The 19,276-nt window shown below is 48.1% G+C and overlaps 1 protein-coding gene across 1 annotated transcript in view; it reads right to left on the minus strand.

The window, feature by feature from the left end:
• CD93 (CD93 molecule) overlaps positions 1-109 on the minus strand; it is a 1,615-nt gene extending 1,506 nt beyond the window's left edge. Inside the window, exon 1 of the mRNA XM_009886056.1 lies at positions 71-109. Within this exon, the coding sequence (XP_009884358.1) occupies positions 71-109 (39 nt within the window). The remainder of the gene's footprint in view (positions 1-70) is intronic.
• Between the last annotated feature and the right edge of the window lie 19,167 nt (positions 110-19,276).

The following is a 19,276-nucleotide window of genomic DNA, read 5'->3' on the forward strand; positions in this document are numbered from 1 at the left end:
CCCGGTGCAGGGTGTAGCAGGCGGTGCCGGCGCAGACCACCTCGGCCTCCTCCCCGCCAGACCCCCGCACCAGCAACAGCAGCAGCAGCAGCAGCCGGGCGGTGGCCATCCCACAGGCTGGACGGACGGACGGATGGACGGAGGGACTCGTCAGCCGCCGGCTCACATCCCCTCGTCTCGCTGAGCTCGCCCTGCACGCATCCTGTGCTCCCGGGTCTCCTATTTATCACCGGAGGCTACGGCTTCCTGTAGCGTGGTCTGGCTGGCCGCTTGTTGTTGACGGCCCAGGAGCTCTCCTCGCTGGCTTCCCCTTCCCCCCGGCGCAGCCGGCTCCTCGCTCCCATCCTCAAGCTTTGGTGATGCTTTTCTGTGGGAGAAACTAGCTGGGTTCCTGCTTTTGTGTTTTGGTTGGGTTGTTTTTATAGTTTTCGAGGGCTTGATCGACTCACTCACCCAGCAGATGATTTTTCTAATCCCTAATACGGCCTGATAGTTTTCAAGCATGTATTGCTAAAAGGAGAAAAAAAGAAAATAAATTAAAAAAAAAAAGCCGTGGGATCCCTTGCTATCAGCCTCTAAAAGAAACGGAATATTTGGCGCGGTGTCTCATGTGCACACTACATTTTGAGTGCATTTTTCCCCTTCTTCGTGCGCTTTAAATAGAAGGACAAGCCCTGAAATAGGAGCTAGGTCGTGGGAAGGTCCAGGCTGCCAGGACGGAGCCAAGCTCGGCCAGTCCCCGATGCCGTCCAGAGTAAACCCTCCATGCCGGGGGAAGCACTGGCCAGAGGTTGCCCCAGCATCACATGGGTGAGGGTTGATGCTGCGATGCTCCGTGTTAATAAGTCGCTAATCACTTGACCCTGATCCGGTGTAGTGCAGAGAATCAGCTGGGCTTGGCTGATGTCGGTGGCTGTGTGGAAGGCCATTAAAGGGCAAAGGCCTTAATATAGCACACTGTAATGTTTAAACAAACATTAATGTTGCAAAAGCCCCTAAAAGGGCTTGAAGCTACTTGTCTGCAACAGCATGTTAGGATTCAAAAGCATTTTAGCACCACGGTTGAAATTTAAATAATTTTAAATATTTAAATTAGATATTTACTGGTGCTGAATTTGCTGTGCTTCTCCTTTTTCAGACCAGGAAGGAGATGCCAAGCAACACAGTGACTTCTTTTCTGCCCCAGAGCTGCAGCAGGTGTGCTCACCTTTGGGTGCCGCAGCCATGTGCATAACCAGCCGTTCACGTATGCAAAACAGTATTTTGCACATCTGAGCACCCCAGGGCATGTCCTGGTTCGGACCCATCATTTTTTTATTATACTGTAGAGCTGTCCTTTTCAAGCCCATTCCTGCCCGCAGGGCAGTGTCTGCAGAGAGGTCAGGATGGTGACAGTGTTATAGAGGGTGAAGATTAATGGAGTGCCCTGAAGAAGGGAGGACTGCAGGATGGTGTCTCCAGACACAGTGCTCCTTGCGCTTTACTCTTGCTATTTGGAGACCCTTGGATGAAGATGAGCGGGTAGAATGGTTTGATGACACAGGTTTTACATGTCAGGTAACGTGGGGCGGTCATCAGAACACACAGTAGTGAGAAGCGGAGGGTAGCAAATGAGCAAAAAGCTAATGAGTTCAGAAAAAGATAATCCTGGTTCCCTCACTGATAGTCTGCCCGCCCTTTTGCATCCCTAGGATCTTCTCCTGGAGCTTCCCTCTTGCAGCAGCTAATTCAGACTTTAACCACTTGACCTGCGAGTCTGTCTTATCTTTTTCCGTTTAGCAGGCATCCGTCATAACCATTAGTTCAATGTTCATTCCAGTAATCTTCCTATTTGTTGATTTATCTGGTTTTTGTGTGCTGACTTAACTCAGGAAAGCAGTAGCGAGTGACTGCAATCCAACCAAGGAACCAAAACAAGAAACCCCCTTGTTTGCTTCCCTCCTCTATACCCTAAACAGAAAAGTTTCCAAAAATCCCAGTACTGAAGACTACATATTTCTGTTGTTCTTCTCCAGACCTGTTTCTGCACAGTGTTCCTGGAAGAGCCCCGGGTGCTGGGATGTCCTCTGGCCAGCAGCAGGGACTGGGGCTGGGTTTTGGCTTTTGGAACATCTGAAGATTGCAAAGACCTTGGATGCGAAGGAGAAGGGGGAGGAGCTGGAGCCCCTTCACCAATCTCTCCTGCACCCTACGGTTTGACAAGCTACTGAATGGCACTGGCTTCACTGAAAAAAAGAGAGAACCATCATTTGAGTGATGCAGAGGCGGCACTCCTATCTGAGCTGAGAATAAGATGCAGAGATCCACAGCTAATGCTCTGAAACTGAAACATTTTGGGTCCGCAGCCACACCAAAAAGCTGCATTGGGAGGAAAAAAATATTTTGATGCCATCTTGAATCGGTTTTATTTATGATTTCCTATGGGAAGAAATAGGGGGAATTTTCTTTAGACTTGAACAAAATAAGAGAACTCAACACAAAAGTATTTCCTTTCTTCTAAACCAGTACGTGTCTTTGCTTTTATAAAAACACTGCTGGTGTTTTCTCCTTCCAGGACAATTTATTTCAGCAACCCAAATGAGCATTTTTTGTCCAACAAAGTTCCATGGACAAAAAATGTCCAGTTCTAGCTACAGCTCCTCCAGACATTTCTAAACTGGGGTTATGGACAAAACCAAAAATACTTTGACATGCAGCTAGAAATTATTTTTAAGAGGTCATTCCAGCAGAGTAATTAATGACTTGCTGGTGACATTCTTCATTAGGATATGTACGAGGTAGAAGCCAGGGCTCCTGTCCCAGGGAAGAGAACTTCTTTTTCAAGACTGCAGTGTCAGATCCTTTCCTTTGATTTGCAAGAATATAGCTAATAACTTTTTCCAGTGGCTTTATTTTTTTCCCCCAATAGATGGTTGAATGTTCCTGCTAGAGCTTTTTACAGGCTGGTTACAATTTCATGGACAGGAAAACACCCCCCACACCACTTTTTAGTCAAATCTTCATCTGCAAAGCTTATGCTAGTATTTGTACCCACAGTTTTGGCAAAAGAGTAGTTTTTGGTAACTTAAAAACATGTCATGCTTCTATTGTTTTTTATTAAATACGCCATGCTTTTTAAATTTTCTTCTCAGTTGGGCTGACGTTCCCATTTGAAAATCAATCACAGTCCTGGTTCGGTTAAAAAGTTAGAAGTTAAAAAGTTAAAAGGGGTTTTGTTTCTCAATCCCCACGGCTGAACACGTCTATAACCCCCTGTTTCAGATAATAATCAAAAGCAAATCATCTTCTGGAGACCAGAAATCCTGCCGACTGGCATGCCACCCTTAAAAAAAAAAAAAAAGAAATTAATTTAAAAAATTAAAAGATCAGCTTGCTGAAGGAACTGGTTAAAGAATGTTTCTCCAAGGCCAAAGAAGGAAACATGTACCGTCTGGTTGACATCAGCAACGGCTGTTTGTGCAAAACCCCAAGGCTGGGACAAGGGACAATGGGGCCCAGCAAGGGGGAACACCTGCACCAGCAGCAGCCGGAGAAGAATAGGAGGAACTGGGCTTCCTCTGGGGACGTCCTCAAGGACATCGTGTCGGATCGGTGGTGTACAGCAAACTACCCGCTCCCCGAGCGAGGAGCAGGGCCTGGCAGCCCCCGTGCAGTGGGCAGGCTCCTGGGATGGGGTAACATTTTTTGCACGTGAAATTTTGGGGAATTTGGACAATGTGGAACTGGGTTGACTCCTGCTACTGCCAAACATTGGCACTGGAGAGGCTGCTGCGTGTTTGCACAAGTGCACTTTAGTTTTGATGATTTACAGCAACACCTTATTGGATATTAAGATTTTTAACATTTGCTTTTAAAGCAAGAAAATCTAAATACTATCAGAGCTGATTGGAACATTTTCCAGCTACATATTTTTGAAGGTTGATGCTTAGTGGCTGGTGTTCAAGTCCCTTGCTAAGAAGCAGGAACTAGCAGGGCTGTTAACGGAAATGAAATCCAAATTACCAGGAAGAAGACGTTGCTTTATTTAGTTTCTAGCTACCATTGTTACTATCTTTATGGCAACAGTCGGTGCATTTGCTTGCATGTCTTGGAGTCAGGTAAAGAAGAACGCTGATTTTTGTTAAGGGTCTCATAACTATGAAGCTGTGGCGTGTTGTTAGCTCGCTCGTTCAGCAACTCAAAGCAACTGTTTCTGACATACTTTTTGGATGCAGCTGGGTACGGGGAGGTGTTCCTCCTTCCCTGCCCCTGCTCTGCCAGGCTTGCCCCCCCGGCAGGGTCAGCACAGCCCCGGGAGCCGTCTGAGACAAGCACCAGGAGGCACAAAGCTGTCCACTTAACGCGTTAGCGAAGCTGCTGGAGACCCTGCGAGTTATTTAAAAATGCCCGGAAGGAAGTAGAAAAGGAAACAACATTGAATATGGGGTGGGTGGGGGGTGGGGGTAAAAAAAAAAAGAAAAACCACTGCCAAAACCCGGAGCGTAACAGGAGAGACGGAGAAAGGCTTTGCAAACAACCATGAGCACCAAAGACGGCTACCAGGAAACATCCATGGAGAGGAGCACGGGGGGTCTCACCTTCAGAGGCGGTCCCTCTGCACCAGGTTGTTGTCTCAACCTCATATTCTTCTTCTGAAGCTGCAGATGAAGTTAGAAGCTTGGTTTGCTGTGTCACTCAACCACGGGCTAAGCTTATGCAGCTTGCGTTTCAGGGGACAGAGCACACAAGCAGACTTGGTGCCACAGTTTATTCATTAATGTAATACTTGTATTTGCAGGAAATATATACCCTCTTCAGTTATTATTTATATTTTTATATATACACATTATGATATTACACACACAAATACGCATACTTTATATACAGATTTATAAACCTTATTCTACATATTTTTTATCAACAAGTACATTAGAATTCTCTTTGGGTTACAGTAGGCTGTCCTAAGCCAGACTGAGGAATATCACGCTCCTAAAATCCTCCCGGGATTTTTGCATGGGCCTTTACACAGAGAAAGGAAAATACTCCCTGTGAATAAATGCAACAAAGTCAACTTTATAAGAAAAGCAAATGAAAATATTTCACATTCTTTAGTGGTAATTGCTGAGAATTATTTTTGTAGGACCTCTTAGTGCTGTTAGTTTTTCTAAGTGGCTGCAACAAAGAAAGGGCCTCAGCGTGGAGGGGAAAGATGTGTCTCCACCTTGCTTTGGGTTGTTAAAACAGCTGGGAAGGCTCATGAAGCATGAACACAGGGTATGTTCCCCACTGGGATAGCAGAGGCACTGCAAAAAGCCGCTGTCGATGGCAGAAGGAGGAAACTGAGCAGCCAGCCGGGACCACGCAATGGACAGGACCATAGCCAGTGTCATTCTGGTTTATTCTGGAGCTGATGGACCGCAGAGCCCCAGAGATGTGGTTACCCCCAGTGCCGAAGAGCATCGGCTTCGAGCATCGGGTCCACAAAGCCGTTTCTGCATCAGGTTACACAAATCCCGCAGTCACCGGGATCTGGATGCTTTTGAACAGCAAGGGTATTTTAAAATAAGACCTTATCAGCAGCTCACATGAAAGGCAACCCCATGAAGAGAGCACTTCCCTCTCCCGCAAGTCTCTCCGGCTTCGCCCGCCCAGCTGATGGAGAAGAAACGGTGCCTTTTATCCCCAAAGGCTGGGGCCAGGCATCGTGCTGCGAGCCTCTGTTTATTTGTCCTGCCTTTCCCTCTGCGCTGCGGATGATGCTGCCTCTTCGAGGTGCGACGCTGGAACAGGGGGTCTGGATAAAAGGGGGGCGCTGGGGTGGGGATGCTCGAAACCCAAACAGGCATTTCAGCAGGGAAGCGGTTTGGCACAGTCTCGGCGGATGAGGATATGGGGCCGGATCCCTTGTCTTAAAAAGCTGGTGTTTTTTTTAACAAGCTCTGCTAGTTTTGAATGGAGCCCTTCATGAGCAAACGCAGGTGATAACTGTGGAGTTGGGAAGGGTTATTTGATGGTTGTGGGCCAGTGGCTGTGGCCAGCAAACATGCAGCTCGTGTGCCAGCCTGTGCCCCCCTTTTGGGAAAAACTGTGCTTCCCTGGGATGTTTTTGCACCTTCAGAAACACCTTTTCCCCCTCCCCCTGAGGAAGGGATTACTGAGAGCCAGCAGGAGTCTGCTGTTGTTTTCATCTCCTTCTGCAAAGATCCCTGCAGAAAGTAGCTACCTTTTCTACAGCAGATGAAATCTTGTTTAAAATGACATTTACTTTGAAAAGTTACTGTAATTTGGCAAGCTGGCCCTATTTCATGATAATGAAGGTAATCATTTGCTTGTGTGTGTGAAGGCGGCACCAGGGAGCCTCTGTCACAGATGAGCATTGCCATGCAGACACAAGAGAAGAAGGCGTCCCCGATGCACAGCACCCAGATCTCCATCCTCATGTGTGTCCTGCCTTCTGGAAAACTGCACAGAAACATCAATCCCAGGCCCAAATAATGCTTGGACCACCTGAGACTAATAAATAGTCTTATTTTATTGAGCTGCGGTCCTAGCAAACCTTTGGAGATTCAGTCAAAAAAAACAACCCCAAACAAAACACCGAAGTATTATTGATTTACTAAGTGAAGAGGGTGTTTGGGTTCCAGCTAGGAGTGTGTTGGTTGCCTGGGAGCTACCATGTGTTTTTCGATGGTTTTCTTTTCTCTGGGTTCCCCTGTTTTTTAGGAACAATATAATTATTGATTGTTTAGGCAAGGTGTGCATGGCACCAGCTACAGCTAAAGCGCCTGATTTTATTTTATCCTTTCCAAAGGGATGGGCTTTGCTGGTTTTCCCTTTGTGGCCGACTCTTAGCTTATTTCATATAGGACTAACCTTCAAAGAACGCGTGGGTCCTTCGGCAAGTAGCCCCAGCCTGAGTAGTGCCCAGGACAAGGACCACAGCAGGATCACTCCGGGGATGGGACTGAAGCCAAAGCGGGGTTAAGTCAAATAGATTTGTCCTCCTCCTGCTGTTGGCAGTTTTAGTGAGGAGAGCACCGTGGTTTTTCTCCCTGGGAAGAGGAGTACAATAAGGGTGGGAGTGGGAGGAAAATTAAAACACTCATGGCAAGGACAAGATGGGAAGGAGAGGCAGTGCACGTCCAAACTCATAAACTGTCCCCTTTTCACTTGTTTTTATTGCCTTCATTTATTTCGCTGGGTATGAGTTTCCCATGTAAATAGTGTGTCTGTCTTTATTGGCGACTGGGGAATGGCTCCGAAATATTATTTTTATGACGCTTGTTCCCCAGTTAAACGGGTGGTTTAAAGGGCAGGCGGTTACCAGGGCTGGGTTTCTCATCACCCTGGCCTCTCACCTGCGATCCCAATGGCCACGGTAGGTCTATATATTTTTTTCTGGGGACCTGCTTACACTATCAGTCATAAGCTAACTATCAAGCCTTGGGATCTGTGCTTGCTTTTCCATTTATAAAAGGCTTTGCTGCTGTTATTTGTATGTAGAGCAGCTGAACCAAGCGGTCCTGAGCTGGACTTGAGGTCTGCTGTGGCTGGTTTTGTACATACCCAGAGCAATGAAAAATCCCTTGCTCAGAAATATTTGTAACCGTCACAAATTCTATCTGAACAGAAGGGTTAAATCAGGTGGGAGGGTTTCCATTTGCAGTCGGGGGGGTGAAGTGACATGAAGTGAAGATCCTTGCCCCTGTGCCATCGCCCTCCTCTGCTCCCATGCCCTTCTGCACATGCAGGAGCTATGTGACTCTCCTTCAGCGTGGTTATGGAAAGCATCTCCTCTGTCACTGTCACTATAAAGATGTATCAGCTGTGTATATATATATCAACTATAAAGGGACTGTTGAAGGAACAGCATCGCTCCATCCCATCTCCATCACTGTCTCCCTTCAGGGGCTGTAAGGATGCTGTTCCTACAGCAGGGTGGAAAGCCAAGCTGGGGGACAGCAGCGTGCACATGTGTGTGCCGTGAGGTTTCGGAACCCTGCCATGCCAGCGGGTTTCGGAAAGCACACCATGGAAACCCAGCCTGCCTAAGCCACCCTGCAAGGGCTTGCTTCTCTGCAGCAGACCTGGCCCCGCCGTCCCCATCCTGCTCGCGACGACACTAACACATCCCTGAGTTGGTGATAATCTGCTCCCTCTGTCCCAGGTCAACATTTAAATCGCAGCAAGGGAGATTTAAGTTAAATATTTGGAGAATTCTTGAACTAAAAGTTCCTGGCCAGGAGGCAGATAAGGTGTTTGGCTGGGGCCCTCCTCAGGCATCCTTTCTGCATGGGCTTTTGTGGACCTGCTGCAGTGGGACTTGCGCTTAATGCAAAGTTAAACCACGTGTTTGAGCATCTGCAGGACCAGAGCCTGGATACGTCCCTCCAAAAGACTCAGCGACAGCCTCGTCCTCAGCCTCAGCTGCTGCTCAGCCTGCTCACGGCTGGCGGGCAGAGGGGAAGGAGTGTTCGCATCCTCCAGCTCAAACTCATGGCCACAAAGCAGTGCCTTTTAAAAGGGAGCAAAATGGTGCTCTTGGATGTAAAATATCTTCTGGGGGCCATTCTGAAAGTCTGTTCAAAAATAATGTTTTCTGCATTCCAGCAGCTCTGATGTCGCTCCCTGGGAGCCTGGGAAACAAGATTAAACATTTGATAGTTTGATTGACAAACGCTGGATAAAATCCAACAGGGATAGGTCCAAAAGTGTTATTGATCTGACCTGAAGCTGAACCACAGCCCCAAAATTGCAAGATCCGTGGTGTCAAGTTATATTTCCTATGCGCACGCTATCAATTTTGAGGTCTCGCTGTGCTCTGTTACCTGCCAGGATTTCTGTAAGTACGTACGTGTTCCTATGTCATGCATACCATAAGTAATAATATACAATGAAACTGTGCACTTTTCCATTTTTATTGTAAAGGAGTTTCTATCTTGCCTTGCAGCCTTTTGTTTCTGTTCTGTGGGATTCCCTAAGCATTGGGTGAAAGGCTTATTACTCGATATTTGAAGAAGGAACCAAGATGGTTCCCAAGCCAGGGATGTGGTTACAGTCACACCTTCAGCCACCTGTGAAACCTGGGGCTATATCAACCCCTGGAAGGAGTGGACATCATTTGGGTGGGTCGATATAATTAATCTCTTTGGGCAGATATCCTCTGCTTCTGATTCTCCTTCTAAAGGTTCCTGCGTGTTTATTTTCCAATTAAATTTAGCAGGAAGGGGGCAATTAAAAGAAAGGCATGGAAGCCCGGCGGCTAAGTTGGTATCACACGCTGCAGTGCAATGGAGCTGCATTATCTCCATCTCTCCAGGCTCTGCACTCCACAGATAAAGATTTTCTTTTACTTCCCATTTAGTGAACGGTACTATCACAGCCCGCAATCTCCATCTTCCCCTCGCCCCAACGTATCGCTGTTTGCTTTCTACACCGTGATTCTCCCAGGGGACCAAGAACGATTGCTGTTATTGAGCATCCTCCTCCTCTCACCCACAGCACCTTTCCCTGCATCATTAGCCCGTGGCTGAGCGCTTGGGATGGCCCCTGCTTTAATGAGTCGGGGGAAGCGGGGATGCGAAGCGCATGGGATGGGGGCCAGCAAACGTGAACACAGCACTTCAAACCCCATCCTGGTGCTATCCCAAGAGATTTGGGGGGCTGCTGCTTCTTTTTGAGCATGCCTGTGACAGTTCGGTGAGGCTTGCTTTGCTGCTCGCCTGTCGCACTCTGCCCCTTTGGATCGATTCACTGTCTTCGTGCCGAAGGAGCGTGCTTTCCACCCAGCATGGCCGGGTGACACCTAGCTGCATCTGCTCACACAGAACAAATAATTCTGCAACCTGGGATAAACTCCGCAGGGCGTGATTTTGCAGGGTTCAGGTGAGGAGCCTCCTGGTTTGCTAAGGACTGAGATAGGTGCCTCCCCCACCACACCTGCACAAGCTGTGCTTTCAGGGAGCCCTTTGCTGGTAGCATCTCTGAGCCCAGGCATCATCAGGGAAGTCTTTAACTTGCTCCTTTTGGGCAGAGATCACTGCAAATCCCAAGGAAGTGCCCCGAGGTGAAGCTGGGCACCTGCACTGCCCAAACCACCCACCGCACTGCCACGATACTGGCACAATGGGCAGCAGTTCCTTGGGTTTTCTTGGGTTGCTGTATCTGGGTGGAGGCCCCTTTCCCAGGTGATGGGGACCAGGCAGCTCCCTGGGGCCATGCTCATTAGGGCTTGATGGGCATCAGGCTCATCCAGCTGCAGCTACTTCACTCAGCTGCTCATCCAGCACACTTCTTCTGAGAGCTTGGGCTGCAAGGACCTTCTTTGTGCCATCTATCAAATATCGCTCCAAATCTGATGCGTGTTGGTCCTACAGACTCCAGATGAGCATCTGCAGGCTTTGCTACAACAGGTAGGGAATGAAACAGCTCTACTGTATGTTGTTATATGGTCTGGTGAAGCTTCTTGGAGGTGTTTGTGCCTCTGCTGTAGCTGCTGGTCGATGATTCTGAAGAAGCTGCTTTGGTGGAGATTGCTGCAGGACTGAGTTATGGTGCATCCTGGACCACTGTGCCCAGGCTGTGGCATTAGAGGTGTGGAGATGCCAGGCTTGTAGTCTTGGTTATGAGACCGATTGCTGCCTTAAGGCAAGGGGCAAGGCACGGGCTGGTGCACGGTGACCTACTGAGGGCTGCAGTGGCTTTATCTTGGGAGAGCTCAAACCCAGAGCTGCCCTCTCCAGCTAACAGCACCATCCCCAAGAAGAAGGGATCGGAAGTGATCTGGCCCTTTCCCTGGTGGGTTCACCTTTGGCAAGGGTGATGTGCAGCACTCGTTCGTTCTTTGTTGGGGGTTGCAGGAAAAAGTGTTGCCTGTTGCTGGTTAAATCCTTGCTGTTGGTATTTTGGGTTGTTCTCTTGGAAAATGTGCTGTTTGGGAAAGCACAGGGGAAACAGGGCCCCAACCATGTGTTTTTATGGGCTCCCAGTTGTACGGCAAAAATTAATGTCATGTTTGCATCACGCTTCAGCATGTTTATGCAACGTGTTGGCAAAATGCAGGTCAAAATGTTCATGCAACGTTTGCCTTTTATTTAACTGCAAAAAAATGGGACAACTCCCTCTTCTCAGAAACAGCGTTAATGCTGCTGCGGAAAGGACAGTGTGGTAAATAAAAGCACAGGACCCTGATGGTGGTTCCTGACTGTTTGGTTTGATTTCTGGATATTGCAAGGAACTTGTATGATTTTCTACTGTAGAAGATTAAAAAAAAAGTCATCTTGATAAAGCATTAAAAAAAAAGGAACAAATCTCTAACAAAACCCACTAGCAGAAGTAAAATAAGCCAGGGCAAAACTGGGACAAACTGTCAAGCTTCACATGCTATACGAAGGCTTCACATGCTATACAAAAGTATCTATGTGGCAATGTGGTGCTTTACTTATGTGGGGTTTTTTTTCCTCAATATTCTGTTTCTGTTTAATTGTGGTGAAACGAGCACAGATGTGAACTTCCCAGTCTGAGCACCCAAAGCTTGTTGTGCCCTTTAATGGTTCAAAAACCTTGTTCTTGGTTAATTAAGTACAACTGGCCCACCAGATGCTGTGTGATTAATGAGTGGAAGGACTGTTACTTGGTGACCCAAAACACTGGGGGGGGGATCTTGGGGGGATGGAGGGGGCTCCCGGAGCTGGCTTGTCTCTGTTTCATGCATGTTTTGCTTCCCAGTTGCTGCACCGTTCAAAACCAGCTTGTATTAAGAGGTTTATCCTTTGGCCCTTTTATCTTGCGTTAGGAAAATTCTTGCTAAATCACAGCGTAATTGTCTGGCAGAGTTGATGGTTTTGATGGAGTAAGTTAATGCCCACCTGGATGGAAGGAAATGGTGTCTGAGGAGAGGAAGGAGCAGTTCCCACCCAAATATCCCCTCTATTCTGAGCATCAGCACAGTGTGTATCTCTCTTCACTCCTCCATTTTATTTTTTTGTTTTTATAGGAGGTGGGGAGGTTTGCTATTTGCATGGAGGTTCTGATTTATGGGCTCTTTTGGGTTTGTTTTTGGTTTTGGTTTTGTGTTTTTTTTAAAAATCCTGGCAGCGTGCAGTTGAAGGACCCTCCCTGTAGCTTTATCAGCTTTTTTTCAGTTTCTTGCTGTTGTCAATGTTACCTCAACACTGAAGCAACTTCCAGGCTAAAGCTGGGGGTGGAATTTGGGCAGGATTTTAACCTTCCTGACAGCAGACGCACTCAGGACACTGAGTTCAAGGCGGTGTCCAGCCCTCCCTGCTGGTTGTGCCTACGCGCGGGGGGTTATTCCCTACGTGATGCTCTGTTCTCTGGCTGGCTGTGCGATTTGCAGCTCTCCCAGGGTTGGCAGAGGTGATCAGCATGGGATCCCACCCAGGCAGGCTTTGAACACCTCCTGCTTTTTGGCAGCAACAGCCAAAAGCAGATTTTTTTCCACCCATTTCTGAGCAGTTACCAGGAGAGTTGCTCAGCTGCATAGATACTCAATGTTCAAAACACCATCAAATCAAGCAGTTTCATATCTCTTGCAGAGGAAACCCAAGCTGCTCTTGCCCTTATCTTGCGTGTGGTCCTTTGCTCGCTTGGGCAGTGTGGGTGGGTGCTCTTCTGCACCTGAAATCCTTTGAGCATCCTCCAGCGGGAGGGCGCGGGGGGCGCTGCCAGGTCTGGCCAGAGCATGAGGTGCTGAGCTGGCAGCGTGCAAGGGGAAGACCAGGAGATAGTGGCAGCTGAAAGGGTCTGTAGCACTTTTGTTAGTGGGACATCTCTGGGCAAAACAGCAACAGCTATTGGTGCTGAGCCAGGGGCTCCATGCTGTGAGCTGCTGGTGGTGCTGCCTGAGGGTTCTTGCTGTCAATGTACGTCTCTGGTGGGATCCATGTGTCTTGGCTGTCCATGCCTGTGCTGGCTTGCGTGGGTGAGACATTTGCAGGTGCTATGTGGAGGTCTCTGCCAGGTGGGAGGGAGCTGAAGCAGTGTGTTATTAGCAGCTCTAACGATAATGGGTAACATATGCTGCTGGAGGTCAAGTAAGGACATGTGTCCTTCAGCCTTTGGGCTGAAGTCCTCCCCAGCCGGGGAGCTCGGAGACAGGATACACCCTGCGGAGGAGGGCTGAGCTATGGTGCTGGTGCTGGGCTCCCTGGAGGTTTAGATTGGATATTAGGAAACATTTTTTCACTGAAAGGGTTATTCAATATTGAAATAGGCTGCCCAGGGAGGTGGTGGATTTGCCATCCCTGGAGGTATTTAAAAAAAGGGTAGATGTGGTGCTTAGGGACATGGTTTAGAGGTGGTTTTGTCAGGGTAGGTTGATGGTTGGACTTGATTATCTTAAAGGTCCCTTCCAACCTCAGCAATTCTATGATTCTATGACCTGCTGAGCAGTTTTTGTGCTGTGCCTCAATGAGTGGCTGAGCTGTCTAACTCTGCACGTAGCGATGTGCTCGGCGGTGGGGCTAACCACGCTGCAGAATGCCTCTGCCTGCATGCTGACGTATGCTCACCGGTGCTGCCCATCCTCTCGCACAGGGAAGCTCCAGCTCGCAGTGGTCCCATATTGATCTGTTTTTTGTCCCCTCTGTGCTTTCTCCGTGTGTAGTGGTGAGTAACGTGCTGTAGGTGACCCTGCTCTGGCAGGAGGGTTGGACTAGATGATCTCCAGAGGTCCCTTCCAACCCTAACAATTCTGTGAATTCTGTGAGTTCTGTGAGTATCCAGTGGCACCAGCCCACCTCCACCCCTGGCTCTTGGACCCTGTGTGTTTAAACCCAGATATTTCAAATATCATCTCTCTTTTTTTTTTTTTTTTTTTTTTTAATCTTCTCTCCATGGCCCCCCATGCATGCTGTCAAAGTCAAACAAAACACATCTAATGCTGCAGCAGTGGAACCTGATTCTAAATAAAAGGCCTTTACTCTTTTTGGTCATCCCGTGGGGAGCAGGCTGAGCCCTGGGCTGGCTGGCAGGGATGCACCCAGGGCTGCCGGTCCGCGGGGTCCAAGCTCTGTTCTCTGCAGGCTTTGCCCATGTCTGCCCATCTGTGGGAGGCGTTCCAGGGCTGCTGGCTGAGCGTCCCAGGAGGCAAAATCACACTGAATACCAGGAAATAACTTCTTAGTGTGCAGGGGTTTTAAATTATTTTAGGTTCTATATGGGGCGCTCTTCCCAACCCCTTTTTTTTTTTTTTTTTTTTTTCTCCTGCAAGTGGAAGGACTGGACCATAGTTGGAATATTGTTCTCTCATAGAAATGACCTGGTAGCAGCAGCAGGGCCACTAAGAAAACTTGAAAGCTATTACTCTGAAAGCCATAATAAAGCTGCCCGAGCTGGCAGACATCCTTATCGGCACGGATTTGTTTACATGCAAGTCTACACAAAAGGAAAAGCTTCCCAGATGCTTACAGGAACAGGACACGAGCGGGCATTTGTCCTGGGAAGCCTCCCAGGGCTTGGGACTCACCTCCTGGGAGCAGAAGCAGTGGGAGCACTGGGCTCCTTGCAAGGAAATACTCACACCAAGGGATGTTTTACCTCTTAACTTGTTCCTGTAACTTGTTGTTAGAATGCTTTTTTTATTATTATTATTCTGTTTTTTTCTTGCGTCCAAAAGCTTGGTGTGATGCCTTGCAAGTCCTGAAAGTGCTGACTAGTTTGTATTGGGTGGTCTGGGGCTGTGTATCGATGGGGCGTATAAAATGCAGTGTCGTAATAACCTCTCGCCACGTCTTCCTCGCAGATGGAGAGCATTTAAGAGAACAAGAGAATTAAATTAGATGCTGTCCCTTAGCGCTTGCATGCGGAGGGATCTCTCCTCCCACTAATGTGCTGGTAGGGCAAGCACTATTATACAACAAATACTTCTAGGGGACTTACACTGTAGTAGAGGGGAAGGTGAAGAAGAGGACAGACTTAAAAAAAAAAAAATTAAAAAAAAACCCAACCAACAACCTCTCCTTTTAATTTCAGAGGGAAATTTAGGGATATTACTGTTGGAATCCCACCAGGACACCTGGCTAGCGCACACACCCTCTGGCTGCAAAAATAAACTGTGGGATTTCTGTGGCTAAACAATCCAACCCATCCTGTTTAGTTCGGTCTGGGATTTTGAGCTCAGAGAAGTCAGAGTGGTAATTTGCCTGTTGATGACGGGCAACCTGAAACGTTTTTTTTGTGGCCCAGCAGTGTAAGAGCCTGGAGCGGGGTGCTGCGCTGCAAAAAATGCTTCAGCTCTGCTGAATGCCCTGTTATTCCTGAATCTCATAATATATCCTGCTCATCTGCTTTGCTGGGCAAGCCGTTAGATAATTTGGCAATGCGGGGAGGGTTGTGCTCTTCAGCCTCCTCAAGGCTGGTCCTGAAGCGGTGGCTGGAGCAACGTGGCTGGGGGAATTGCAGTACACCTTTCCAACCAGGGGTTGCCTAAGTAAAGGAAAATCGGGCTGTTTCGTCTGCTCCTGCAATTAGTGGCCCTGAAATATAAACTGGTGAAAGATAACTGCTAATTGCAAAAGCACGGGAAAGTTTTGTGCATTTTTTCCCCAAAGTTGTGTGTCTGTTCTTTGTGGGGAGCTGGCTGCAAGGGCAAAACATGGTGAGAAAACAGTTTTAGTATACTGTAATGCGCTTTTTTTTTTTTTGGCATAGCTTGGGATTCTCCCCTGTCAATAGTAAACGCTGGAAGGGATTTCCATTTTAGCTCATTCTGTTTGGTGGCTGCATTTATTATTTTTTGTCCCCAGTGCAAATAAATAGAAGTTATTAAACACTCATAGCAAGGACTGTGAAGTACTGATACGGATACTGGAAATTCAGACATGTGCCCACTCTTCAGAGCCCACAGCAGCCCTTGTGCAACACTGGGCCTGATAATTACAAAAAATAAGTAAAAATTTAAAAAAAAAACCCACCAAACACTCCAAACCCACACAGCACCCTAAGCAGAACTGAGATAAGCATGCCCATGGTGAGGACACCCGTTCCTGGCTAACACAGAGCCCAACAGCAGGAACACGCACTGAGCATCCCCGCTCCCTCCACAGAGGTTCCTTCACTAGCCCCAATTTTGGCCGATATTTTCCCCTCTCTGAGGCTGCTTTAACCCATCCAGCTCCTCTTGCATAGCACAGTGTAAACGCCTGTAACCCCGCTGCTCCTGCTCCCCGCATCACGCAGCGGCACGAGGTTGTGGTATTCGATAGCGATGATGCTTCAACAGCGTTATGTTGCATTTCAAAATAAGAGGCAAAATATTGATTTACTTAGAAAACATTGAGGGCTTTCACATTTGCTTTGGTCTCCAAGTGCCTCAGAGCCAGGCATGGGCAGAAATGGTTTCAGTTGTGTTTTTTTCTGAAGTTTCTGCTTCTCTTTTTTCCTTTTTTTTTTTTTTTTTTCCCCCCTTGAAATTGTAAAACTTCAGCAGAACTTAAAACCACAGGCTCAGAGCTTGAGGTTTTCCCCAGTAAACAGATGCCACTTTCAAAGCTGTTATCCTCTAGTATATTGAGGAAAATATTGCAGAAGGGAAATATTGTACAAGTATGGGAGGAGAAGAGACAAGCAGGGCTGTACCCGAGCTGTGAACTGTACTGAGGTCTAATAAGGAGCTTACTGTGCACCCGTAGCTTTGCTGCACCTTCTGTTCCCACCTGCGAATACAGCACAGGTACATTAATTCATTGCAGCCTCAGAAGTGTTATAAAGGTGAATAATCTGCATTAACCAGGAGCTACAGCAGTGATGCCGGCTGTGTTCCCACAGAGTGTGGCATGTGGCTGTGGGGCAGCATCTTCCCTAAGAACCCTGCCTACAACCCAAATGGATCAAGCGCTATCCTAATCAGCTCTCATTATTGCATTATATTATGACATATTTCATTGCAAATGGCTTTTTCCAGCGCAGATTTGACGCCTCTCCTGTGCTGGTGGATGTCCAGCACTGGTCATCGAGAGCCAGGCTTGCCGATGGCCGCAGGGAGCCCTCGGAGACAAGCTGAGCGGGAGGGTAGACACAGGCAGGTGGGCAAGCTGCTACCTGTCTAAATATTGAACTAATGCAGAAAGAAAGTATTGCACCATTTCTCTCTTTGGTGATGTGTGAGGACTTGTTTCCCTCTGTGCTTCGTAAGGTCTCTTTCCCACGGAAAAAAAGGTTGTCCTTATTACATGGGAATGACAAGCTGTGGGAAACATCTTTGACCTTGAGCCAAGCTTAGGCGACAGAGAAGCCTTGGAGATGCTGTTAGCTTCAGCTTCTAGTTTTGCTTGTGGAATACGAATGGAAATAAATTGGTCTCTGTTAGGGCTGCAAACGAGACTTGGGATGAGCCAAGTGGAGCGTGTTACAGGGCTGACTGCGCCCTCCCAGGGCTGCACAGAGCTGCAGCTGAGCGAGGACTGTCGCACGCTGTCCTGTTTTCACTAAAACTGGGAGCAGGGGGGATCTGAGATAGTCGCCCATACTCTGTGTCCCCCCCACACACTTTGTACCAGAGGGGGAATCCGAAAGGAAGCACCATCATCCCTTGCACTCACAGATCCAGCCTCCACCACACATGATCCCATGAGTGGGGATGGTCAGGTCCAGAAAGGCTGGTGGGGTCCAAGGTGGAGGTTTAGGGGGCTCTTGTTGACTTTTAGGGGCTCACAGTGATGTTTAGGACAAATCACGTGTGCGCATAAATGAAGGTGTCTCCAAGTGTCTGCGGCTTCCTTTCTGGAGCAGAGCCACAGGAGTGGTGGGCTTTTTATTAAATATTAATTTCCTCCCTTTATAGACTGTTTACTCGTAATGCACAATTTCCTGCCTGCTTTCCCTCACCCTCCTGTTAGACTTTCTGCGTCTGTGGCTTTTCCCCCAAACTTCCCGGCTGAGATTTGCCACCCAGCAGCCCCAAGCATGAAATGTGCGCACGGGAAAGAATTTGGGTGGCACAAACTGGCTTAAGTTGGGGTATCAGCTCGCTCTGGCTTTGCACCCTAAACACCAACTTCTTGCTGCTCAGCTAAGCATGATTTACTTGTAATTCCCACACCCGGTGGGCCCAGGAGGGACCGGTGTGACTCAGTGAGGCGGGCGCCAGAGGCACCATTCCTCCACCTCCATCTCCAACACACCCAGCTGGTTTGTTTCTTATTTTTCTTCTTTTTTTTTTTTTTTTTTTTGCTGTCCCAGCCCAGCTGCATTGAATTGCTTTTCCTCTCCCCCGCTACCTCCTGCCTATGCGCTCGCTCAGGTGAAGGAGATGGGTTTGGAGGCAGCTGAAACCTGCCGGAGGGAAACATGAAGGAAAAGGCAGGGTTGTAAACAATCCTGGGGGCTCGGGGAGGGATGGGTGTTGCCCTGCCTGGGCAGCAATAGCTGGAAGGAAAGGGAGGGTGGAAATCCTCCAAGGGGACGAGTGGCTCCCCTGGACACTCCCTGAGTTGCAGGAGCATCAGTTGGGGCTCGGTTGGGTGGTGCGGGATGCGTTTGTTTCTTCCTCCCTCCCTGGAGACCGGGTTAAAAAATTAATATGGCTCAAATGACCAGGGATTGATCAAGGGATGGGGTGTGACAAGGTCATAAGATTCAACCTGCAGTGGTAGAAGGAGGATAATTAATTCCTTGCTTTCAAAAGTGGTGGTGGCGTTCTCCTAATAATACTTCTGCAAGCAAATTGGTCTTCTGTGCATCTTCGATCCCCAGAAAGATACCATTTGTTAGACATAGGCTGGATGCACTGCCCCTTTGGGGGACTCCTGGTGGTCACTGCATGTGGGGGAACAGAGATCCTATCGGCAAAAAAAAAACAGGGGTTACAAAATATTGTTAACTGAGGAGTTTGGAGCTGCTGATCCGCTACCAGCAGTGTGAGGAGGCTGACAGCCCCCTGCTACAGGGATGTGGTCGCCCCAGCTCTCCCCATCTGCTGCCAAGGAGAGGTCCCATCAAGGCGTGCATTAAGAAGGAAGATGAGCCATGAGCCTACAGCTCAAATGTGGGATTTTTTTTTTTTTTTTTTTTTAGAAGCTTTACAGAAAAGTATCTTGTAGCACATGAAAACATTGAGGTCATTCCCCTGGGGACCCCATGCAGGAGGAGATGATCTGAGCAATGCCTGGACTGCTCTCACTGAGCTTTTTGAGGCTATTTCTTTAGTTATACCTAGCAAATCTTTGCTTTGAAAGAGGGTGAGGATGGACAGACTGCCTGGGAGGGGCAGGTGCCTTTGGTTTGCTCAGGGAGCGAGGGTGCAGTGAACACAGCACTTGCCCTTCCAGTGACACGA

The sequence above is a fragment of the Charadrius vociferus genome, unplaced genomic scaffold (genome assembly GCF_000708025.1).
Source record: "Charadrius vociferus isolate BGI_N301 unplaced genomic scaffold, ASM70802v2 scaffold455, whole genome shotgun sequence".
In the NCBI taxonomy this organism is placed as follows: domain Eukaryota; kingdom Metazoa; phylum Chordata; class Aves; order Charadriiformes; family Charadriidae; genus Charadrius; species Charadrius vociferus.